General features: G+C 41.4%; 1 protein-coding gene across 13 annotated transcripts; it reads left to right on the top strand.

Annotated features, from left to right (window-relative positions):
• Window positions 1-3,281: 3,281 nt before the first annotated feature.
• On the top strand, window positions 3,282-25,419 carry FBXO47 (F-box protein 47). 13 transcript variants are annotated; one of them, XM_079949762.1, is made up of 13 exons: window positions 3,284-3,597; window positions 5,316-5,384; window positions 5,503-5,613; window positions 8,480-8,687; window positions 10,872-11,042; window positions 13,937-14,013; window positions 14,132-14,209; window positions 15,520-15,628; window positions 16,106-16,282; window positions 18,924-19,070; window positions 20,084-20,226; window positions 22,268-22,427; window positions 25,173-25,419. In XM_079949762.1, exons 3-13 carry the CDS (start codon window positions 5,554-5,556, stop codon window positions 25,280-25,282), a joined length of 1,440 nt encoding a protein of 479 aa, XP_079805888.1. In that variant the 5' UTR covers window positions 3,284-3,597; window positions 5,316-5,384; window positions 5,503-5,553; the 3' UTR covers window positions 25,283-25,419. The 13 variants fall into 13 exon arrangements, with proteins under 13 accessions (XP_079805884.1, XP_079805888.1, XP_079805893.1 ...); XM_079949767.1 differs by having other exon boundaries at window positions 3,578-3,597; window positions 5,320-5,384; XM_079949761.1 differs by lacking the exon at window positions 3,284-3,597 and adding an exon at window positions 3,643-3,695.
• The last annotated feature ends 1,111 nt before the right edge of the window (window positions 25,420-26,530 follow it).

Here is a 26,530-nt window from a genome sequence, read left to right as displayed (position 1 = left end):
AGTTAGAAAGCAGGAACTCCCAATACATCAGTAAAGGTTGGCATTTATTTAATACATGATCTAATGTAACAACCCAAGTCACATTCTTCCAATTTTCATAACTGAAAGATGGAAACGTCTGCGGAACTTGTTTACAAAATTAAATAATGTGGTCAAATTCCACTTCTTTTTTTGAAGTAGTGGCTGAAAGCAGTGAGCCAATGAGATATAACAAACTGTCACTTGGCAACTGCAACAGAGGTTTACCCTGACCCAGTTCTAGGTCAGTTTATGTATACTGTACCCTATTTGTCATGGAAGATCAGAGGAGTAATTTGCCTGGATTGTTTGCAAAAACGGTAACAAAATATATAAACATATTTTTTCAAAAGGCAATTTGTGACACCAAGATAGTAAGTCAAGTATTTTGGAGAGTTTAGTATGTAGTGCATCCATTTTCACCCCCCAGAAGACCAGCTGGGAAATTTTAGGCAGGGGTTGTTTGCAGAACCTAAAGTGAAAGGGGATATCCAGTCTTGCATATGTAAATACTTTCATCTGCAAAAGTTAGGCTTGTATTTGGCTACTTGACTTCCCCTCCGCTGGATCTAACATAATTCTGAGTTAGAAGAGACCTCTAGTGGTGTTTTTTTAAGACATCCACTTTAAACTGTAATGCAAATTGTTGGGCAGATGAAGTATTATGAACATTCTCCAAATCTATGCCACAGAAAAAAATGTTCTAACTCTCATGACTTGCCTCTCTCCAAGGCATCACAGGAAGTGAAGTTCTTTAAAGAGTGATCCACTGGCCACTCAATTGCCTCTTTCTCTCTGCCAACCTCTCCAATCCCTCCCATTTCCCCTCTCCTTGCCACCCGCATGAAATTAGACCAAGGACTGCATGAAATCAATCTGAGGGCCACAGGTTTTCCATCCCAGTCACAGAACATCCTAGCCAACTGTATCAAGGAGTGCCTTCTCTCCTACAAAAAAAAAAATAAACATTTAGAAAGCACTTAAGGCCAGGCTTGGGGTGACTACTGGTGTTTATCCTGTGTGGAAAGGGTTGATACCATGTGCTGTTTCAGATTATTTTTTGTCTTTGCAGGAAAGCTTAGTATTCAGTATTTGTATTGTTGCATTAGTTTGAATCCCAAGCCGGAATTAAGATTGCCGGAAGAAATATCAACAACCTCAGATATGCAGATGACACAACGTTGATGGCAGAAAGTGAGGAGGAATTAAAGAACCTTTTAATGAGGGTGAAAGAGGAGAGCGCAAAATATGGTCTGAAGCTCAACAAAAAAACCGAAGATCATGGCCACTGGGCCCATCACCTCCTGGCAAATAGAAGGGGAAGAAATGGAGGCAGTGAGAGATTTTACTTTCTTGGGCTCCATGATCACTGCAGATGGTGACAGCAGTCACGAAATTAAAAGACGCCTGCTCCTTGGGAGAAAGGCGATGGCAAACCTAGACAGCGTCTTAAAAAGCAGAGACATCACCTTGCCAACAAAGGTCCGTATAGTTAAAGCCATGGTTTTCCCAGTAGTGATGTATGGAAGTGAGAGCTGGACCATCAAGAAGGCTGATCGCCGAAGAATTGATGCTTTTGAATTACGGTGCTGGAGGAGACTCTTGAGAGTCCCATGGACTGCAAGAAGATCAAACCTCTCCATTCTGAAGGAAATCAGCCCTGAGTGCTCACTAGAAGGACAGATCGTGAAGCTGAGGCTCCAATACTTTGGCCACCTCATGAGAAGAGAAGACTCCCTGGAAAAGACCCTGATGTTGGGAAAGATGGAGGGCACAAGGAGAAGGGGACGACAGAGGATGAGATGGTTGGATAGTGTTCTCGAAGCTACAAACATGAGTCTGACCAAACTGTGGGAGGCAGTGGAAGACAGGAGTGCCTGGCGTGCTCTGGTCCATGGGGTCACGAAGAGTCGGACACGACTAAACGACTAAACAACAACAAATTGTTGCATTGGTGCTGTTAGCGTCTTTTGCACTTTTTTCCTATCGGGGTGCCAAATTAAATAAAATATTGAAGGGGGGTAAGCCCGACCTCACATAACTGGTCACATGATGCACACTGTTTGAATGACAATGCTCAACAACTTGGGGGCCTTCCAGCCCACCTGAAAATTAATTAGGGTAGGGCCAAATGGACCTAACCCCATAGGAATTGGTTCCTATATGATTCCTAGAAAGTCACTTGAGGGTGCCTCCAGATGAGTGAAGTTATATGCGTATATGAATCCTGCACAATAAAGTGTGTACAAGCTATTTAAACAGACTCTTTTTGGACTGCTGGCAAATGGTGTGGCAACAGTCGGTGCAATCCCAATCCAGAGAGAGAGAGAGACTACAGCCCATAGGAACTAACTCCTAGGGGCTGAGGTCCCTTCACCCCTGCAAAAAAAAAAAAAGCTATTTGAGGGGACCAGCAGCCCCCCCACCCCACCCCCGTTAAATGGGCAATGCCATTCAAATACAGTGGTACCTCGGGTTAAGTACTTAATTCGTTCCGGAGGTCCGTTCTTAACCTGAAACTGTTCTTAACCTGAAGCACCACTTTAGCTAATGGGGCCTCCCGCTGCTGCCGCGCTGCGGGAGCACAATTTCTGTTCTCATCCTGAAGCAAAGTTCTTAACCCGAGGTACTATTTCTGGGTTAGCGGAGTCTGCAACCCGAAGCGTATGTAACCTGAGGTACCACTGTAGTGTGCATGCACCGCGACATGTGATTATGTAGTGTGGGGCTCACCAGCCCCGATATTTAATTCAAGTTGTCACCCGTGCACAGCCAACCAGCAATAGAAATGCAGAGGACTTTTTGCTGCTGCTGCTGTTGGAAGAGACTTTTACCCTAACAGGTAGCATGAGGGACTTTCAACATCCTGCCCTGCTCCCTTGCCCCTCATACTCATATATATATATATATGCGCATATATTGTGCATATATATGTATATGTTTAGGGGTACTCTCATTTTGACTCAAGAAAACCACCATTTTATAGTTCAAATTGGGAAAAAGAAATACAGTAAATGGACAAAAGTACTAAGACTCACAAAATGTTTTGGGGTATGCATACCCCTGTGAACCCCCAGAAAAAAGCACTATATATGCAATATGTGTGTGTGTGTGTGTGTGTGTGTATATATACCCATGCATGCATGCAATATATGCAATATGTGTACGTTTTTTAATAGAAAACAAAGGGAAAACGGGGTTCTCGACCCGTCAGGAAACGCAGCCCTCTGCTCTGGAGAAGTCCGTTCTCCCACGCCTTTATGTGTCAGGATTCATCCCTTCTCGCCTCAAATATGTGAGAGGCGAGGCTGAGAGAACCTGACACGGGAAAGTGTCGCTAAGGCAGGACTTTAAACTCCTGTCACTCCTTCCCAGTCTCACATATCTCAAGGGAAGGAGGAGGCCGCCGTCGCTTTTGGCGCCCTTTTGCAAAGAGCCGAACCCGCTCCTCGTGAATTACTCCTGTAGGGAAGCGACACAGGTGTTCCCCCGGCGGCATGCATACAAATAAGCGCGCCAAATCCACGCACGGCTTGGGCGGAAGGAGGGCGGGGAAGGAGTCCCAAGCCGAAGGGGAAGGTGTGTGTTTAATTAACATCACATAAAACGCTGCAAAACAAAGTATTCATGGTTAGGGGGCGTGATCAGACAGGAAGGCGGGAGATCTCTGATTCCCCGTATGTGGCGGGAAAGCGGGAAGTTTGAAAGATGTTATAAAGGGGCTTAACTAATTCGGCTCTGCTACTGAGAGAAAGGACATTCCTGTGGTAAATGAGGGCCTGCCATGCTTTTATAAACGCAGGCGCACACAGTTGTGTTATTTTTTGACAGGACCACCTTTTTGTATGTAGGGACACCTTGGGGGGGGGAAGTGGGGGGGGGGGGAAACAAACATACAAAAAGTTATGTACAGAGCATTCTCAGAATGACGAGAAGTAAAACGTTATCGATGCTAAATCGTATTTAAATGAGTACGATTCAAATATGCTTGGAAAATGGATGCTTTGGCGGATGGAAGGATATTTCATCCCACAGCAATCTATCTATCTATTAGGGGAAATTAGGGTATTTCAAATTCGCTAGTGGTGCACTTATAAAAAATTATTAAAAAAAAATATTCCATGAGGTGGAATGTTCAAAATCAAGGAAAAAAAGAAGCTCGGAAATGCATGAATTATAAAAAGCAGCCTCTCGCTCACTCTGTTTATTGCTCTGTGGAACCAACACAGCTGTTGTTATTCCTCATAACATTTCATTAATTCTGAATACAAGCATTTTATTACTCTGACAATTCTGACAGGCAGGCAGCTGCCATATTTTAACAGAGCACCCTTCGATTCCCCCCCCCCCAGATAAACGACATATGTGGAGAAAACCTAAACTCCCATAATACCGTCATTAATACTCTGCAAAGTGAAATACTAATTCTTTTTTTAAAAAATAGCCCAAATTAGATTGCTGCAATTTTAAATTGAGGCAGTAGGCCTAGGTGTCCCCTCCCCCGCTACTATGGCACATCTATATGCTTTGCCTCACACAAAACTGAAGGTTTTTATCTTTAGCCACACTGGGTGAGAGGCAGCTAAAATAGGGTTAAAATACCTAAAGCAGGTTTCTCTCTCTCTCTCTCTCTCTGTCTCTCTTTGTATCTTACTATAACTGAATTTGGCATATCCTCATCTCATTTTATCCACCTGTGAGGGCCAAGAGGGTGGGATTTGAATATGAGAGATGCCGGTTCAAATTGCTGCTCTGTGCACAACACAGCACTAAACTGAGACTCATTGAACATTGGTATGTATGTTTATTTTCAGGTGTCGTAAATCTGTCTTCACGATCTGACAGGTTCTGTAGCAAGGGCTTCATGGGATGCTACAGAGGGCTGAGGTTTGTGTGTGTGTGTGTGTGTGTGTGTGTGCGCGCGCCTCACTTCAGAGAAGGCAAACATTATTGCGGGTTTGTGTCAAAACGAAGAATTGCCACAGGTTCTGGTAGTATTTAATGTGGGCCAAGGGCTCTACTTTTGGATACAGAAATACAGACTTAAAACTAGAATGTGTTGAGAACAGGAAGGCAGCAATTTTTTAAAAAATCAACAGTGACAGAACTTAAACATTTACAAAAATGAAATATTATGCCTTGCTTCTCACATGTATTTACAGTCTAGAATAGAATCTTTACCGTTGTCTCCATGTTTATTGTTCTGGGCTGCTGTATCGGCAGTTTTCAGTATAATCTATTATATCTTTCAGAATTACTTGTCTAAATTTGACCATGATTCTACTCTTATCTGCCAGGTAGATTCCACAAGGTGACTGGAGACAGTTGCTCGGCCCTATGGGAGATGACCCTTGTGTTGCTGCAAGGTTTCGTATTTTCTTCCACCTTATTCAACATGTACATGAAGGTGTTGAGAAATGCAATCTGAGGATTTGGAGTTCATTGCCAGCAATAGGCTGATGATAATCTGTTATATCTTCCTAGTTCTTGGCAAGGTGGTGCTGGAATCCCTGAACAAGTTGTCTGGAGTTAATAATGAGCTGGATAAAGGCCAATAAAAAGAAGTTTTATCCAGCTAAGACTGAGCTGTTGGCGGTAGGTGAACAGCGTTATAGCTTGACGGTTTCTGTCCAGAGTGCCTTTTTCTTGTTAAGTTTGGTGCATCAACTGTTCTCTTTCCCATATTATAATGCTTGTGTCACCATCTAACATACCTTCTAAATTATATAATAACGTCAACATTTTATTTCCGTAATGCATTTTACGTGGGTCTGCCTTTGAAGACTGTCCAGAAACTTTAACTGATCTAAAATGTAGCACCCAGGTTTCTGTCGAGAAATGGCCTCAGAGACCAATCTTCGTATGTCTGCTGCCAGTATATTTCTTGGCACAATTCAAAGTACTGTTGTTGACTTTTAAAGCCTTAAACAGTCTTGGTCAGGGTAATATGAAGGAGCACCTTCTCTCCTAATTTTCTACCTTCTCTGTCATCAAAGTCATTAGCGGAGACTCTGTTGAGTATACCATCCCTAATGAGGTATGGTTAGCAGTGAACAGGACAGTAGTAGTGACACTCTGAAATCCCTGGTCAGTAAAGTCATCCTGGACACCTCACCTCTCATCCAGGAAGCTGGGCTGGGGGAAAGAGCTATTTAAAGGAGTGTTCACTCCAAAATCAAGGTGTATTGATTGTTCTTTTCTAGTTGCTTTGTTGTGTATTCTAAAAATAGGTTGTTTTAGGTTGCATTTATATTTTGTATGCTATATTTAATTGGTTGTAACCTTCTTTGAGAGTGTTTAACTAGGAAGCAGCACAGCAATCTTTGAAAACAAAAACCATTTTATTACTTGGGCAAATATGGTGTTGTTGGAGCCAGGTAGTGGTATGTATCTTCTAATCCAAAGATGAACTTTGGAGTTTCTCCAGTTATTCCCAAGGCTGTGAGTTAAGGAGTTAACTTTTGTATTCCTTATTTTGAAGTTCCTTTATAGAGCCTACCTGCCTAATTCCATGCAAGTTTACTCAGGTCAATATTTCTTATTCAGTGTTTTTAGGATGGCACGTGTTAAATCACACTAAGTTCAATCGGAGTAAACTTCCATAGATGGGATTTCTGCTTTAACACAGTAAATAAATCATGCAAACCGAGTGCCTTTCTGGAATATGTAAAGGTAAAGGACCCCTGGACGGTTAAGTCCAGTCAAAGACGACTATGGGGTTGCAGCGCTCATCTTGCTTCAGGCCGAGGGAGCCAGCGTTTATCCAGAGACAGCTTTCTGGGTCATGTGGCCAGCATAACTAAACCACTACTGGCGCACGGAGGAGCGTGATGAATGCCAGAGCACACAGAAACGCCGATTACCTTCCTGCCGTAGTGGTACCTATTTATCTACTTGCACTGGTATGCTTTCGAACTGCTAGGATGGCAGAAGCTGGGACAAAGCAACAGGAGCTCACCCCATCACGGGGATTCGAATCACCGACCTTCCAATTGGCAAGCACAAGAGACTCAGTGGTTTAGACTACAGCCCCCCACGTTCCTTCTGGAATATGTATATTTGCTAAACATTTTTTCCCGTTGTAGGCTGTGGCTTTTGCCAAGTTTGGGTATTCTTACTGAGATGCCACTACCCGACTACCTTTGGAGGTTTTAGCTTTTATTTGGAGGGAAATTGGATCATTTGAATCCAAAATACCTTGTTTGTAAAAAAGAAAAGAAAAGAAAAAAGAAAATACCTAGAGAAAAAGATCTGCCAAAAAAATCGAAGCTGCTGTTGAGGCATATTTTGCAAAAGAAGAAGAAGAAAACGAAAAGTGCAAGGGCTCAGAAATTAACTGTGCACTGTTACTGGAACAAATATGGGTTCTCAAGCTGTGAGAATTTACAAGTCATTTAGAGCCAGAAAAGAAGTCAGAAATATTGAATGTTTATGGTTTCTTTTCTGTGAATAAATCAGATATATGTATAAACAGCATCATTTATTATGATGATTGATTTGTTGTGCAAAATATTTTTCTAGGCTCCTGTCTTGACTAAGCAGGTTTTCTAGAGGCCTAGAGTATAATGATAGTAAATCCATATTGGTCATAGGTTTGAAGTCTTGTTTATTCTGTTATATTTTACTCCAGGAAGAGCCATTTATCCTAAATAGAACCCAATAAAGCCAACATGTATGTAAAAAATAGATATATTTTAATGTGATTCCATTGAGATCCCAAGATGAAATTTTGCAGGAAGCTCATGGAAATGTTTAATCATATTAATTTTTAATCACTTTTAAAAATTTTAAATTATGTAACTTTAAAATCTAAAGTAAGTCCATCACGTGGCATATCATATTAAAGCCCATGAAGTTCTGAAGAGATTTGTATTTTTAGTTTTGAAATATCTCAATTCTGGGCTGAGCTTTTAAGGTTTTTGTGCAGTCCAGCGAGGCCAAAATTGTCAATTTTTGAAATTTCAAACCCTCGTAACAGAATGAGATAAAAAATAAAAAAACTGAGATCTGGGACCTTCTCTTATACTACTTTTAGGAAACTGAAACCAAAATAAATTGGTAATGTAAAAGTCTTTGGATCACTTGACATGGAATGGCCCGCTCCATGCCTGTGAGTGCAGAAGTGAGCTTATTGCTATTTGCTGCTCTTGTGATTCTCCGGATTAGAGGAAATAAATGTAAATTCAATGAAAAGCTTCTGGCTATAAAACAAAGAACTGCCAGTACTTCAGAGGTGTCACATTTATGTATGGCAACAGTAGATGTTAGAAAACGACTCACAGATTTGGAAGGATGATTGATGTGTTGTATATTATACTTATAAAATTCAACATTTACCCTGTTTGTGTAATATATACCAATCATGCCATTTTATAGTCCTTGAGCTCATTGTTCCTTTCATTTTTCCTGTGGATTTCATTTTCCTTATCTCTATACTGTGGATTTCCCTCCCGCTTTTCAGGCTAGATTAATGAACCGAGGAAGAAGGATGACATATCCTGCAAGAACCAGCTATACCTTGATTCCAAACCAGAAATATCGACGAAGCTACCGTCGTTCCAGCAAGTTTAGCAGCACCCTGGATGCAGATTCTCCATCTCTGTCAACCCTTGGGGATTTCAAAGCACTCCCCTTAGAAATCTTTCAGATGGTTTTAGAATATCTGCCAGGTGAGAATTTGAGGCTTTGTGATATATCTGCTGCAAAAGCTCTACCCCATTTGCCAAATGTAGCATACCACATTAGCTGCCAGTTCATATGTGGCAAGCCACTATGTCTGGTTTATCAGGCGAGGCTGCTCATTTATAATTGACAGTGGCGATCTGTTATTGTTTATTGAGATGCAGAGTATTTTGTACCAGTGGTCCTGTGGTATACTTCTTTGGCTTGTTTTGGTTCGGGACTCATTGCCCCTATGTTGCTGTTCAAGTTTTTGGGACATTGGTTTAAGAACAGCTTAGTTTATGAACAACTTGGATTAAGAATGTGGCAAACTCGGAAGTAGGTGTTTTGGTTTGTGAACTTGCCTTGGAAGCAGAACATGTTCCACTATCCTGTTGAGTGTGTTCCATTTGTAAATTGAGTCCCCCGCTGCTATGGGAAAGCACACCTTGGTTTAAGAACACTTTGGTTTAAGAACGGACTTCCAGAACGGATTAAGTTCGTAAACCAATGTACTACTGTATGTGTTTTTACCTCTCAGTATAGAGTGCCTACATTGTTTGTTTTTTTAATGTTAACTCCTAGTTTATGCTGTAGACATCAGGGGAACCCCAGGCTTTGGGACCAAATGTGGTCCTTCAAGTTTCTTGGTTCAGCCCTAGGAACTCTTTCCCACACCCTCTTTGACTTCTTTTGCCTGGCTGGAATATGCCTTTAACTGTGGCAATGCCTCTTGCTTGCCTGGAAAGAGAATGGGGAGGTGTGTGGTATATGTGGGTATAGAAACCTCCGACTTTTGCATGGCCGGAATGTAACCTACTGTACAAAGGTAACAGGTGTGCCCATTGCTCTGCCTACTTTTGCATCTGGTCCTGGCCACCCCTGGTATATGGCTCCCAGAAGCTTGCCCACAAAAGAATGTGGCCCTTGGGATGAAAAATGTCCCCATCCCTGCCTGCTGTACATATATACCGGTATCTTATGCAGTGCGCAGAAGGGTTTCCATGGAGTTGAAAAGTACTCAGGGTTGTGCAAGGTCAGAAACAATTACTTGCCTCCCCAAAATACCTGTTTGGTGGATGGATGAATATGCACAAGGATCAGATTTAACTAATTAAAGGGAGAAAGGCTCCAACAATTAAGGGGCAGAGAGGACAATGGGATGGAAGGTCTTGTAATAAAGCTGCCGAAACATAATCAGTAACATTGCGGAAAAGCTAAGTTCCTGTTTATGAGACATCAACTTTCAGACTAAGAAATTGAGTTAGAAGACAACTGGAGCCTGCAAGAAAATGTTGCAGTGGAGATTGCTCTTGTTCAGGGTTCTAGCCATTGTGTTCCACTTGATTATCTTTTTTTCTTTCTTCTTTCTCTCCTCTCTTCAACAGTCATCCCAGCATTATGCGGCCACTGAGCATGCTCAGTTCTTACTGGGGTGTTTTGGCCCTCCCCTCCTCCATTTAGAGTCCTGCCTCCACCCCAGATGTGTTATATTTCTGTACAGCTGTGGGTTCCCTGTGTCCATTTTATTCTTGTGCCATTTTGACTATATATAAGCAGTAGCACTCACAGCCTGAACAATGGAAACAGAAGAACTTACCGTACTTAGTCACATGATTAAACTGTGTCTTGTCATTGGCCTGGTTCACATATCACATTAAAACATAGTTAAAATAAAATGTGTTTTAATGTGAGCGAGTGGCATGCTAGTTGCAGGTGCTTCACTCATCCCCTGCTCCTGCTGCACTGCCAGGAAACAAGCAAAAGATTTTCCTTGGCTTGCTCCTCAGGTCCAGCCTACTGCTTCTTTCCCAGCAGTGCAGCAACAAGGAGAGCAAAGCACCTTGTGAGCCCAGCTTGTCAACTAATTTGTAAGAGCAACAGTAATCTTGGAATAGTCAGCATCCTGAAGTTCATAATAAGCATTCTGGGAAAATGTTTCTGTTGAACCTCATATGGGTGAGAGGAAAGGGCAAAAGAGCTATTTGCCTGTGTCCTGTGACGGGGAAAATTAGCTGAGCTCTGAAGGTCTGATACTACGGTAAGTCACTGGGGGCCACAATGAATCCTCAGGCCACCCTTTGTCTAAGATATAGTGAATTATTGACTTGATAAGCAACAATGTTTTTCTAGAGAATAAGGGCTCATGGTTGTGTGTGTTTTTTTCTTTTTCTTTTCCTCCTTTTATTCAGTGAAGGATATCAGCATGCTAAGCATGGTATCAAAGACTATCAGCAGCCGCCTTATTAATTACATCTCAACTCCTACAGGAAACCGAAGACTTTTGCGGCAGGACTTTCATAATCCTGAGCTATCTGGCTGTAGGAAAGGATCCTCCATGCTAGAACACTACAAATCCTTAGGTGACAACAATCACATTTTTTTTTTTTTATTCCAGGGACACAAAAATAGATTTCAATCAAATAAAAAGAGGCCAGGATTCAAGATCCTGGTTAACTGGAGAATAAGAACATAGATACAAATTGAATCTTTTTAAAATAACAGGGAAATATTATTGAGCAGGATTGGAGGCTAATTTCTCTATGGCAATTAATCCAGATCCAGTTTCAGTCATATAGTGAACAAGGGTTAGTTTCTCAACAGATGAGCATAAATCTCAAGTCTCAAAGACTTTTGCTGGAAATTTCTTTGGTTTACGATGAAAGACCAAAAAAAAAGGAGAATAGTAGTTCTTTTTAATACTTTCTACTACATACAATACATGCATCCATACATAATTTTATTTGTATGCCACCTTTCCATACTTCAAGCCAAGCTCAAGGTGGCTTACAACATGAAAAAATAGATAATGACAACGTAACAAAAGTAGTCATAAACAATAAATAAAACATCAAATCGAACAATTTCCACATTAATCATGAGATCTAAAATAAAGATACAAAAAAAAAAAATCAGTAAAAGCAACAACTTCCCCCTGCCCACCTGCAACAGCACCCATGCAACACCACCTCAGTCCAAGAATCTTTTCCGCAGCCTCAGCTTTTGTAGCTGGAGTCAGTCAGGGCTTCACTCTCCCTGTCTAGTTGGGAAAAGGCCTGCAAGGCTAAGAGCAGGTGTTCCAGGACCAGAGTTAAGATGGCCTCTACATCATTAGTAGTAACATACACTTGCTGCATCCTGCAAAAACAGAATCAGTTCCATGTACAAAGTTGGGAATTGAATAATGCCCATGTAGTTCAGCAAGTCTGTGATGGTCACAGCAACCCAAGTTGCCCACTCTTGAAAGATGGCTTCTACAAAAGGAACACAAGAAGAGCCTTGCTGGATCAAGCCCAAGGCCCATCTAGTTCTGCGATCTGTTCTCACAGTGACTGACCAGATGCCTATATGAGAAGCCCATAAGCAGGGCATGAATTTAATGGCGCTCTCCCTTGTTTGTGAGTCCTAGTGGAGGTAGAACATAGCCTCATACACCATGAATTTGCTAATCATCTCTTAAAGCCCTGCAAATTGGTGACCACCACTATAACTTGTGGGAGCAATTTCTATACTTTACAATGTGTGGTGTACTTCCTTTTGTCTGCCCAAAATCTTCCAACATTCAACTTCACTGAATGGCTATGGGTTCCAGTACTATGTTAGAGATAGAAGAGTTTCTAGCTACTTTCTCCACAATATGCATAATATTATACACCTTTATCATGTCCTCTGTTACTTGTCTTAAAAAAATAAAATAAGGAAACAGCCCTAGGTGTTCTTTTCATTGCTGTTTTCTGAAACCTTTGCAACTCTACAGTACCCTTTTTCAGATAAGGCAACCAGAACTGTACACAAAAAGTTACAGTTATCTGGGCCCTCCAGATGTTGTTGGACTCCAACTCCCATCAGCCCCAGGCAGCATGGCTGGCGGCCAGGGGAAACAGCACTACAAAATGATCAAAATGTGTTGCTCCTTCTGGAATAGCAAAATGGTCACCAAGTGAGTTATATAGCTAAGCAGGGATATGAACACAGGACAAAGGACTATGTTCCAAGTCCTTAGCTCTTACGTGGCATTAGTTCTCTGTTTCAGCAGCTGAATGAGCAAAAAAGCTGTTTTACAGTTTCATCCCTCAGCCTTCTTTGCCTGTCCCCCAAATATATTTCCAGCATTCCCACTCAGAATTCGCTACCAGTTTTCCTGAACAATACACTGTTGACCTAGTTTTTAAAAATAAAAATTTAAACCATAAGTTTCCACTGGCTGAGAAATATTTTCCCCTACTACAAACAAGCTGTTCCAAATTCTACATCAAAAAACAACTCTGTTGTTGCTTCCTTGTGTGCTATGCCATAATAATTCAGAATAATATACCCTCTAACATGGCTTGGAAGAAAGTCAAAAGCTCTTCTTTCCATGATGGACAAGGGTAGCTGAGTTTCCCCCAGTGTACTTTCAGATTCTATTGTATTTCTTTTTAATATAAATATTTTTAGTAGCTGTCACTTTACAGTTGACACAACCTTTCTTGCAAGGCTTGAAATGCTATTTACATGACCTTTTAAAAACAACAACCATTTCTGAGGTGCTTTGATGTGCAAGTCTCAACACAAGGAGCCAAAGTTGGCAGAGGCCTCAAAGGATTTCAGCTTTATAGACTGATCTATAAACCAATTAATCTGGAGCACTTTCATTTTATCCAGCTGATGTGGCTTTAAGTCCAAACAGTCATTTTAAGTAAATGAAACTAAATCAATTTACAACTAGCAATGCTAATAATAAACATTTGTGTAATACCTGTTGTGTGCCAGAGAGGCTGTATGGAGCAGTCTGTGCTGTCCTGCTCAGAGGGCCTAAATCAGGCATGTCCAAAGTCCTTTTCGGGGGCCTAATCTGGCCCACCCTGTGGCAGTTCAATCCCAAAAAAAGCTCAAAAACTTAAATACTAAAAAAAGCTCAAAAACTTCTATCCTGAAAGAAGGACACAGTTCTGAGTGAGTAGTAGGATTAGAAAAATTTGATTGAGTAGGAGGATCAGAAAGAAAGAAGGAAGTATAGTGACAGCAGAAAAGCAAGGAAGCTTAGAGTGGGAAGGGTAGTTCAGGAAATAATTTATTGGAAACAGAAGAAGGAAAGTCATTGTCATCTGACTATCCTAACTAGCTGTCTATTAACAGTGTGTAGCCTATTATTTAGTTTATTAAATAAACGGGCTTCTGGCTCCTAACAGCACGGGTGTGCAGGGTTTGGCAATGCAGTACAATTCAGAATATTATATTTCAAAATATTCCTGTGTGCTTTTTTCTTTCTTTGCAGGCCTGTTGTTAAAAAGGTGTACTTTATTGCTACCTACAAAGGAGAGATTGAAGTACATACACAAGATACTTTCAGAAGTAAGCATAACAGCTTTTTTAAAAAACCCACCTTTGTACATGTGCACATGCAAATTAACCTTATGCTTCCTAAAATGCCTAGTAAATTGAAGGTTCCACCCCTCTTTTATCTTTATAGATTTCCTGTTTTAAATTTAGTGGCTGCTCAGATCCATTTCATTGTTTAGGACTACAGTGTTACGGAGTATTTTTACAGGTAAAGGATACTTTAAGGGAGAAAAGCATTTGTGTTCCGTGGTTGCTTTGAAACTAAACAAAGTTTTGGGGACTTGGTTTTCACCTGTAGTTCCTATTTTTGGTCATCACAGATAAAAATATGAGTTAGCAGAGAGGTTGTCTGTTATTTTCCAAAATGTTAATTGCACTGATGTGTCATAGAAATCATAATCAGAAGTCAGTGTTATTCCATTCATTTCTCCGAATCACTGTGTGACAGAAAGAGGGAGAACTGGTTAGAGATCACTGAGGAAGCTTCCATGGGGAAAATACCCAATACTTCGTTTTTCAAGAAGTAATTTTGGAAATATTGGTACAAACTTTAAAATTTACTTTAAATGAGTGTCGCTACAAAATCCTTCTGAGGGAATCCTTCTGACCTGAATTTATGCCTGTGAGGTTCTGGAATGGACAAAAAATATGACTCCATCTGTCCTGGGAATCTTAATTTTCCCACCGGTATTACTATGTGGATATACGGACCCCCTACCTTGTTCCAGTGGGACGTGGGTGGCGCTGTGGGTTAAACCACAGAGCCTAGGACTTGCTGATCAGAAGGTCGGCGGTTTGAATCCCTGTGATGGGGTGAGGTCCCGTTGCTCAGTCCCTGCTCCTGCCAACTTAGCAGTTCGAAAGCACGTCAAAGTGCGAGTAGATAAATAGGTACCGCTCCGGCGGGAAGGTAAATGGCGTTTCCGTGAGCTGCTCTGGTTCGCCAGAATGCTGGCCACATGACCCAGAAGCTGTACACTTGCTCCCTCGGCCAATAAAGCGAGATGAGCACCACAACCCCAGAGTCGGCCACGACTGGACCTAATGGTCAGGGGTCCCTTTACCTTTTTACCTTGTTCCCAGCTCTCAAATTACTTGTAGGAGCCTCAACTCCCTTTTGGAGGTGTGATATTCTCTCTGTAGCGAAGAATTCGCTCTATGGCATAATACTTTTACTGTTTGAGGTTTCATTCTCTTCCTGTTGTTGGTAAAGGCAGAGCTATAACTCTTTCACTGCCTCCCAGGTATTTGATGCAGCTCTTCATCTTTGGAGGATTAGTATCTGTCTCCCCTGTCAGCCCTCTACTTCTGCTACTTTCCCCTGGCTGCTTGCATTAATTTCATTGCCTCCCTCCCAAGGACAGTAGAGTCAGGCAACTAGAGCTCAGTACTGAGTAATATTAGAATACTGTACACAAAAAAATATATACATAGCTAAGAGATGTTGGACCTATCAAAGTGATTTGGTGATCTTTATGTATCTACTTTTGCTTTTGTTTTTCTCTGTAACATTTTCAGACTTTAACAGCAGGTTGGGATGAATTAGAATGTCATCGGGTTTATAACTTCCTCTGTGAGTTGAGCAATTTACCCCGGAGAGTGCAGACAGTTGTCGGCAGCAAACCTGGTAAATACACCGTGTGAGGGAGAATGGTGTCCTACAACCCTCTTGTTCTAAATTCAGATGCCATCGAGGCAAGGGCAAGATCCTTGACTCTGAGACTGTGTACACACTCCCATTTATTTTGCATCCAGTGTGCCCCCCCCCACTGTTTTAGGAAGCAGTATATACACAACATTAGCCACAAACCATATCTATCTACATTAGCCCTGTTGCTTCTTACAAAATGCTGCCTTTTCCTGCATTTTCCCCAAGCCAGCTTCAATCGAAACTGAGGTTGCATTGCAGGGGGTGGACTGGATGACCCTTGCGAGCCCTTCCTACTCTACGATGCTATGATTTTGTGACCTAGCTGTGTTTTAAGCCAGTAATGTTCTTGCAGCCTGAGTCTGTAGAATTCACTTTCTGCTATTATTTGCAGCAATGTAAAACCAGGCTATTCTGTACCAAGGCTGATTCCTACATGTTGATTTAATGTCTTAGGAAGTGCCCGAAAACTGGAACTGAGGATAAGGATCTTTTGCCGCAGTGTTCTTTTGAACCATTGGATTCATCGGAGTGATTCGGCATTTTGGCTGACACGTATTTTAAAGCCATGGCCTATGGTAAATCAAGCCCGGCTACTATATATACTATTTGGGCCTGCCTCTAACTTGGATGGTAAGCTGTTTTAAGTAATAAGGCACAGAATCTATAACATAGATAGAAATATATGGGTAGGCTACCTGTAAATTCTGCCTATGCAATTCCAAATGTTTTGTTGCAGAAAGAATTGGGGTTGGCTTTTGCTGTCCAACTCCGCAAGGGACTTTGATTCCCCTAAGTCCATGATGGGTCAGAGAATAATGGATGGAGGCAGGATTCAGGGAAAGCACAGCAGATCTTTATTTTTCTGTTGCAACAAAGTCCCTCCCCCACCCCTTGCAAGGAGGTGAGAGACCCAGAACAAAGATGCGCAAGCCCCTTTTAAGACATTAGACATTGTCCAATCCCTTAGCCAAAGACCACCCAAAAAGCATCATGCATACATCACAGAAAGAGGTAGGTCTACCACAGAAATTTGAGTGTGTGGCTTCTCTCCTGTCTGCCAGGATACCTGATAATGTTTTAGTGATTGCATTACCTGGGCAGTCCAGCCATTCTTTTGAGATGGTAAATACTTTAGTTCTTGAACCCAGGTCACAGGACCACCCTATTCATATACAAAATATGCCCTTAAGACAGGATTTGAAGTATTTAGAATAGAAAGAATTATTGGGAAAGGTTTCTCTTCTGCAGAGGAAATATTTAGAGTCATTAGGAGAACCAAGATTGTTCTGTGTGCTAAAATAATGTGTAATTCTTTTCAGGGAATATTTCCTAAATTTTGGAGGGAGAAAGATTGGTTTTCTGTGGATTGTGTGTCAGCTCTCTCTCTCTCTCTCTCTCTCTCTGTGTGTGTGTGCGCACCCTAAAATTTTATAGCAATTGCAAGAAGTCCTCAGTGTACAGTGGCACCTCTGGTTACGTACTTAATTCGTTCTGGAGGTCCGTTCTTAACCTGAAACTGTTCTTAACCTGAAGCACCACTTTAGCTAATGGGGCCTCCTGCTGCTGTCGCACTGCCGCTGCGCGGTTTCTGTTCTCATCCTGGAGCAAAGTTCTTAACCCGAGGTACTATTTCTGGGTTAGCGGAGTCTGTAACCTGAAGCGTCTGACCTGAAGCATATGTAACCTGAGGTACCACTGTATTAGGGAAAGCATTGTGAAAGTATTCTGATTTACATCATTCTTGTTGAAGAGGCTGTCCTTGTTAGGTGCGGAACCAGCTTCTAACCTTTTATGCTGCAGTAGACAGGCATTGTAATTGTTTCATGCCCTCTCCTTAGGAGAAGAGAAAGGCACAATTTGATTGATGAACCTTGGCATTTGCAAGGAAGGCGCCATCTTACACATTGCCCCCAGACTTGGCCTGCCTCAGCTAGTAAAGAAAGTGCTTGACAGATTTTCACAGTTTAGTGTGAGGAAAGATTAGTTTTTCTGTCATTTCACCACTCCACCATATTATTTCCCATCTGTGTCTTCTTACACAGCTATGTTTCTTTTTTCCAAAATACAATGTCTAGTTTACAGCAGTGCTTCTCCATGCCCATAGACTACTGCTCCCTCATGTCAGTTTTGCAGGAAACTTATCAAAGTCACCTCGTGTGAAAAAGCAAGTGCTGTCAATTGTACCTGACACCAAAGCATTGGCAGGCATTTAGCGTGACTCATTCACTCACATTTTATGGGGGGGTTCACATGGCATCATCATCCACTTGTAGCCCTCTCATGTTTTCCCAATGCTTTTGCCTTATCTTCTGAAGAAAGTCTGACTCTTTCTGAGACGTTCAGAAGAGTAACATGATCTCCTACACAGGTTTAAATGCCCTTAACGCTACACTTCCATCTTTTAAGGAGACACAGTTCTGATGCAGACAGTTATGTAGACAGTCAGGTGACTCTATTGTAACTCAGCACACACTCAATATAACCTTCCTGGTAGGCATTTCATATCCTCATTAATTTTTCCATCAATCTTCTGATTAGCAATATGGAGCCTATCTGGTTATATATCTTTTAATATAAAATATTAGCAAAATGCTGCTTGAACAAAATAGGACTGGAGCACTATAATACATTAACACTGACTTTGAAGAAAAACCTTTTCCAGTCACTTTCATTTTAGTAACCCACATAGGTAAAGGTAAAGGATCCAAGACGGTTAAGTCCAGTCGCAAACGACTCTAGGGTTGCGGTGCTCATCTCGCTTTACTGGCCAAGGGAGCCGGTGTTTGTCCGCAGACAGGTTTTCCGTGTCATGTGGCCAGCATGACTAAGCCGCTTCTGGTGAACCAGAGCAGTGCATCGAAACACCATTTACCTTCCCGCCAGAGTGGTACCTATTTATCTTCTTGCACTTTGACATGCTTTCGAACTGCTAGGTTGGCAGGAGCTGGGACTGAGCAATGGGAGCTCACCCCATACAGGGATTCAAACCGCTGACCTTCCAATTGGCAAGCCTTAGGTTCAATGGTTTAGACCACAGCGCCACTCGCATAACCCACATACCTCACCCTAATTTAACATTTATCTTCTATATTTCCAATCCATTTGGGGGGAGGATTAAAATATTAGTTATAATACTACTTAACTTTTAAAAGAGTTGTGGTAATTTTGCCACAGTCCTAACCCCACAATGTTGATGTGTGTGTGTGTGTCTGTGTGTAGTGTGCTGTGCAGTCACCTCTACTGAGTTACTGTTGTCCTTAATGTAATTCAGGGCATGTGGTTTGGCAGAAAACGACTGACGGTCCAGCAGACGAAACCAGTTTGAAAGGGTTGGCAGATGCCATTAAACTACTGTATGACACAGAAGCAAAAGAGTGGACGGCAGATGATGTCATCAGTTTGTTGGATGAACTTTCAGGTACAGTACTGCCTTTCTTCTACTCATTCTCCTAAGAATCCGGAAGATTATGACATAGCCACATTCAGAGCCAGTTCACATGACTCAGGGCTGGTGATGAATTGTGAATTGACTCTGTCTAGACTGAGTGTTTTGCTTGGATGGCAGGATAATTTCATTGAACATGACATTTCAGTATGTGCCCAGACCTATAGTTTGGCATGCCCCCCAATAACTTAGCAGTGGTTCAGTAAGCTGTAGCCACAAACTGGGAAACTAAAAATGTCGGCACAAGGTGAAGCAATAACACAGCCATCTTGCAATGTGCACGCACTCAGCCAAGATACATGCTACTCGCAATTCGGAATGACCCGCTGACCACGCAGATTGGCTCTGAGGGCCAAACTGGGTGCAGCGGGGCCACCATGTGTTTTCTCCATTCACAGAGGGAGATGGGGATCTGGACACAGATAAAGTAGGAGATGCTGGCTGGAAGATGTAGGAAAGCATCTAGAGAACACCAGGTCGAGGAAGTCTGCCTTATTTAATAGTACAGTGGTACCTCTGGATATGAACAGGATCCATTCCGGAGCCCCATTCCCATCCTGAAGCGAATGCAATCTGAGTCTTCACTGGTTCCGCGCATGTGCGTGACGTCATTTTGACCGTATGCGCAAGCGGTGAAACCCAGAAGTAATGCATTCCCGAAAGCGCTCAACCTGAAGCAACTTCAACCTGAAGTACAACTGTAAAAGGAGACAGAGAGGTGCTGGATTCTATTTACTCTCTGCAGCAGATTGTTCCAGGTTTTTTTGGATTTTGGCATTTTATTGCTTGGCTGAGAAGCTGGTTGGTTTTGTAGCACATATTTTTTATTATCTGATTTGTTGGTTAGATGTGCTTTATTGGTGCTGTATTGTATCTTGAGGAAATACAACTAACAAAGGCAGTATTTTTATTTATTTTTTAAAGCTGAAGACGTATTTTTAAAATACTTCAAATATCTTAAAAAAATAATCTTACTTTTATAACAGTGGTTCCCCGTGACTGGCTTCTGGAAAACAGTGCCCGGCTCCTTATCTTGTGTGGAAACAATATCTGCTTCACTTTTATGGCTAGTAAAGCTGTGAATGGTCGAGCTGTCGAACTGGCGAGGCTGGTGGTTTTCCTGGCTTTGGTGAGTAGCAATCAACAGGCAACTTTCCTTTTCTTGTAGTACCTTTTTCAAAAATTAAGGCATATCAAAGAGCCAAACTCATTGTCCATAGAAACATGACAGCAAGCTGCCTTATACCAAGTCAGAACATTCACGTACCCCGGTATTGTTGGCAGTGGCTGGCAGAAGTTCTCCAGAGTTCCCAGCTGTTTTGGGTTTTGGGTTTTTTAACCCAGCCCTTCCTCAAGACACCAGAGATTGAACCTGGAGTGGGAGAAACTTCTGCATGCAAAACATATGCTCTACCTCTGAGCTGCAGTTGTTAATCATGGTGTTAACTGCACTATTGCATTTAATGGCTACTTTTTCTTTAAAATAATGGGTGCCAGGGGTGCCAACTTGAATAAAATATTGGGGGGGGGGGCGGCAGGTAAGCCCTACCCCACACAATCAATCACATGATGCAACATACACACACACAATTTTAATGGCAATGGCCATCAACTTTGGAGGGGGCGGCCCCCTCAAATCTTTTAGGGGGGAGTGAAGGGACCTTGGACCCTAGGAGTTGGCCGCTATGAATGGCCAGGGATGGGGAGAAATGATTGATACAATAGCATTGGGGGGGAGGAGCCAACACTTCCCACTCCACCACAGTCTTGATTAAACACCTCCTCATTGAAACTGTTGTTTGGCATGGGAAGAAAATGGCCTCAAAGGAAGCTGCTTCCCAGGCCTAATAGCTCAAGTGTGTGTGTGTGTGTGTGTGTGTGTGTGTGTGTGAGAGAGAGAGAGAGAGAGAGAGAGAGAGAGAGAGAGAGATTTCTATTAAGACCACAGCAGGTGGGACAACTTCTTCCTTATGACCTACAGTATTGATCCTAATTACTATCTTCTCCCTCTCTGTTGCCTGTTATTTAGAAGAAGACAAAACTAGAGACGTTTAATGTCATCTTAATTTGGCTCTTTTGCACCAGCTTTTCTATTACAGTGTTCAGGCTACTTGCCAAAATTAACAAAATTGCAGCAAAGTTTTGAAAGAGACAGTTTAATATTATCTCTGTGAATACTGCAAGACTAATTATCCTGCCTTAGGGTGTTTCTATGGCAGCATCCAAGTATGTCGCTTTGTGTATTGCCCACTGCACGATTTTGCTCTTAAGTAGGGAAAGCATTTGTTTTCTACAACACACTTTGGAGAAATAATTCATTTGGGTTTTGCAGCTACATTTTACTCTCTTAATAGCCTGGTTCCCATTTAGGCTAGTTGGAATCTGCACACCAGACACACACACAACCAACACACACACACACATGAAAAATGTGTCAAAATGCCCTGCATCTAACACATTTTGCCTGCATTACAATATGTGTCAGAACTACACTGTGATGTCTGGCAAATTAGTACAGATAACAAGTGCATCTTCCTGCTTTTTTCTGTCAGGCAAGCAAATGCAGCGGGGTGTGGGGGTGACAGACTTCTGTACCTTCAATTGTTGCACAGAAGAAGAGGGTAGATACCACTTTTCATGCAAGACTGAGCAAACCAATCCCTGCTGAGAGCTAGCATGGTACAGTGGCTTAAAAACTGGGCTATGAATCGGAAAGCTCTTGGTTCAGGTCTCACTTCTGTCATGACCTCACTCAGTGGCCCTTTATTCTACGACATGAAGATAATCATATCAGTCTACCTCACAGGGTTGTTGTAAAGATTATGTAAATCACTTTGAACATTTGAAAGCACTGTAGCAATGCTGGGTATAATATTATTAAATTTACAGAAAGTGCTGACCTTTGGCTGCAAAGGAAGAATTGGCAGTACACTTAGAGAACACATCTTCCTTTTAGCCATGGCTTGAACTTTCCTGTGCCTGATGTCATATATGACGTCAAGCACAGGAAAGGTGGACATGGTTTCGCAAAACAGGCTGATGGGCCAGTCTGCAGGCCATAGATTCCCCATAACTGATGTTTTGAAGTGAAGAGGGAGAAAGCAAAGATCAACAACTGCTGTCCATCCCATCAATGGAACAGTCATTAATATTTTCTGTTCTTGTGCTAGGTATGTGAGAAGGACCTCTACTGCATGGATTGGGCTGTTAAAATGATGCAGAAAGTCTGCAAGGTTTTCAGTACTCCGGGTGAAAGGAACAACTTCCTGCAAGGCGTGGAGAATTCTTTTGCACACATTATCATGGACGCACTGCAGTCAGTGATATCGGGTAAGAAATCCTACAGGTAGCAGAACCGTTGTCACCTGCTCATTTCTTTAATTACTGCTTGTCCCTGTCAGCTAGTTTCACTGGGTGCCTCTGCTCTATGTAAATTCACAAATGCCCGATAGCCTTTCACACAAATTAGGTAGTCTAGGTGCAGGAAATAGTTTCACTTAATGCATTGTCTCAAGGCTGCTTGGCTGAGCTCTGAAGTGAGAGCTCTGTCAGACAGATAGAACACATAGCAGGTTTGCTAGATCATAGACATAAGAGGTTTTAGGGTTGCCAAAAGTAAAAACCAGGATACTCTGAAGGTTGTTGAGCTTTTTCTTTTCTTTTCTTTTTTTTTAGGAAGACCCCAAAATTGTTAATTGTTTTATAGGAAAACCCAGTAATCAGGACGTATGGCAGCCCCTAGAGCAGAGGTTGGATGGTCCCCTATAAGGGATGCTGTAGCTACAAATTTCCAGGGGGTTTTTTGCCCTTCAAAATCTTCCTCAACTCTCTAACTCTGTGATTCTATATTCTGATAAAACGTCTTCCTGAGTTTAGGGTTCCTCTTTAGCATACTCCAAAATATCATTTAAAGTCATTTTTATGTTCTTAATTATGCAATTAATGATAATAATTGTAATGTTTTTGTACGCCTCCTTCTGGCAACTCCTGCAGCCAAGCTGGTGCCAAACATCTTGCTCTGCTTTCCTTTGGACCACATTACTGAGGCTGCTATTTGACTTGTGTGCAGCGCTGTCATGGAGTGACAATAGCAAGGGTAAATAGTGAACAATCTCCAGGGAGTGATTTTTATCAGGGCTGCATTGTGAAAATCTAAAACCCTCTCTGCACCTTCAGTGTTCCCAATCCTGAGCTCATAGTTATTACTTTACTGGGAGTGGGGAGACTTCCGGGTTGGCGCCTCCGGTAATGGCGGAATTCCTCTGATCGGGAGGAATTTGCTTCGTGGAAATTCGGGCCTAGCCCCCATGGCGAAGGCGGAGATCCATTAAAAATCACAGGCGGGTGAAGCCTGTGAATGTGGGATTCGGCTGGCACCTTTTGCGCCTCCCCTACTCGCGGGGAAACCCGTTTTCGGGGATCCGGAGCGACGTGGGGTGAGCGGCGCGGTGCTTTGAATTGATTGCTTTTTCCACGGAGTGAAGCCGCATAGCTGTTGCCGGAGAGCGCTGACTTTTTCCTGTGGACAATTTGATCTTAAAGCAACTACCCGTGAGTAGAGTGAAGAATTGGATTTTTAAACGTCTTAATTTGGCACCGAAACGGGGAGGTTCAAAACAGGAAGTCCGCCTTCCCCTTTTGTAAATAGACTGAAGCAAAGAGGCTGCAAACTAAAGTCTTGGAAAGCCTACTGTGAAGGACTAAATTTCCATCAGTAAAAAATATTAAATCCCCCTTGGAAGCAGGAGAAGAGGGGGAAAGTTTTGGATTGTATATGTTTGCAGGAGAGAGTGAAGGAAGTTAAAATACCACCGCTCCGAACCTGGAAACGGGCTGCTAGTAAGACTGACGTCTTTTGGAATGCTCATTGACCGTGACTAGAACGTTCACTGACAGTTAGTTAAATAAGAGAAATACATTGCTTCCAATGTCTCCGTCTGCATTTAAAAAGGAGTAAAAGTAACTGAAAATTGAAACTAACTTTATTGTTTGAACTGTGTCTAAAAGGACTAATACAAATAGAAACTGTTTCCATCTAGAAATATTGTAAAATTGACGAATGTTGGAAAAATATTGGAATGAAGTTATATGGCTTTAGTAGAAATGTTATAAGGAATTAAGTATAGATAGATTATTAGAGTATTAGGGAAAAATAAGGTTAGAATATGTTAAGATAAATATAGGACAGAAAACAGAGAAAGATGGAAAGGAATTGCTGAAACAATTAACAGAAGTGGAATACAAAAAGGGAGGTGTGAGGAGGTCGTTGAAACAAGTAAATGAAAAATATGACATTGAAATTGTATGATGTGTGTTAAATTGTTTTTGTTTTGTTTTGTTTAGCTTATTGTGTTAGCGTTGTGTAATGTTTTTATATTGTATTTTATTGTCTCTTTTTTCTTTTTGTCTTTTGTCTTTTTTCTTTTCTTTTTTGTAGTGTTTAAAAGTAATAAATATTATTTTAAAAAAATTAAAAAAATACTTTACTGGGAGTGTGGGGCAGAACCACAGCAATGTGTTTCATACATTGTGTTGTCTGGCCCTCAGGGCAACTAATAGAACATATATTTGTTTTTGTGCTTCGGATTTGTGATTGTATTCTCTTCTCTTCTACTTCATTGTCTTTTTGAAAAACAAATTCATCCTTGATCATCATTGGGTTTTTATTCAAAATATTGAAGTTGGACTCCTGCAGTTTTCAACCTGCTTTTTAAAAAAAAGGAACAACCCAGTTTCTAGTCCTAGCTCAAATTAAGCTCTGTGAGCACCCAGAGTTGAGTGTCCTTATAAATGTGTAATTCTCTAAATGGCTTCACACTGCAGAAGTGAAAAATAAATTAAAACTTAATATCTGCTACCCAATCACTATGAATGTGCAGCAGCGTGAGCTATCGGCTCGCTACTTGCCATTAAACGTTTACAACAATGCAATCAGTGCTGTCACAAATCACTAATATAGCACAGATAGGGTAGCCACTAAGAATAGTCCACAGACTTGCACATTTTAAGCAGATTCTGCAAAATCTGTTTCCATAAAAGTATGGTTTTTTTTTACCTCTTGTTTATTTCACTTAGGGGAGCACGATGAGGAAGACAGCAGCTTTCTTAATCTGTTTCATCTGGTAAATGCACAGGCAAATTTTCATAAGGAAATCCTTTATCTGGCCATGAGTAACAGCATGTAAAATTCTCAGCATTTTGGAGAAGATACTACCATGAGGAGTGTTTCCTCTTTCCCATGTGGTTGCCAATATCTTAACCGGCCTTCAAGATTCACACCTCAGTGGTCATGGGAAACTGCATTATAGCTGTAAAAAATTTTTTTTTGAATATTTATATATTTATATGCAAACTATATATCTATATATTGATTATACATATTTATACTAGCTGTGTTGGAAAACCAGTTGCATTAGCAGGAGGTGGATATCGGTTTGCAGAAAGGAGAAGCGAGCTGTGCTTTGGAAAAACTGGGCAGAGGAGCACAAAACAGTCACATTAAATACTTCAGGTAGTGCAACTGCTTCTTCTTTCATTTTTAAGTCACTCTGAGACCGAGAGAAGTAACTTTTAGTTCTGGTTTCCCTTTGGGATTTCATTAAAATGAAGGAAGCATAATTAAAGAGGCCCAATCAGTTTTATATCCAGTCCCTATTATGCTATTAACCTTTAAATCAGAGAACTCTGCTGTGGATAATTTAAAGTTGTTAACTGTATGTAATTTCACCAGAAAGAAGGTTTAAAATAGACATTTTCCCAGAATTGGAGGAGTAGCAGAAGGATCTCTACATAGCACAGCATGTAGAAAGTTAGCACATTGCAAAGTGCATTATGTTGGCCCCAGTGAAAGACATTTTTTGTGGACTTTTGTACTATGGTACTTAAATGTGGACTGCATTTAATGGATTGGGCTGATTAACTTTTTGCATACTGAAGGAACAAAGCAGACGTTGATCGTTGATACTCCTTTGCTCCCATCCATTATCTGTAGTAAAATCAGTAATGCAAATGGAGTTATTTTAAAGCTACCTTGGTTGATTTATTCATTCAGAAATAAGCCATGCTGTTTTTGTGTTTATGTACATCACTACAGAATGAATGACTCCCAAAAAGGACTTGGCAAAATGCACTCTGAAGTTGTTATGGATTTGTTCTGAATTTGGTGTGGGAGTAGGACAAATTTAAAAAGTTAAGCTTCCATGTTGGGTTAAGTGGCGTTACACCTTTATGCTTATGTATTGTGATGAGAGAGACAAGAAGGTGATGTGAGCAGCAGTATTTATCTTTCCCTCTGCTGGTTTTCTAAAAAAAAACTTTTGCTGCTTCTCTGTTATAACTGGAAAAAATGCCTTTTTCAGTTAAAGAAAAGAAATTCCAGAATATACTTTTGACTTTAAACTACTGTCAGTTTTTTTAAAACTCTCAGTGAAATT

This window comes from Podarcis cretensis, assembly GCF_951804945.1.
Source record: "Podarcis cretensis genome assembly, chromosome: 13".
Lineage (NCBI taxonomy): Eukaryota > Metazoa > Chordata > Lepidosauria > Squamata > Lacertidae > Podarcis > Podarcis cretensis.
The sequence above is the reverse complement of the archived record's forward strand: the minus strand, read 5'-3'. Positions and strand labels throughout refer to the sequence as shown.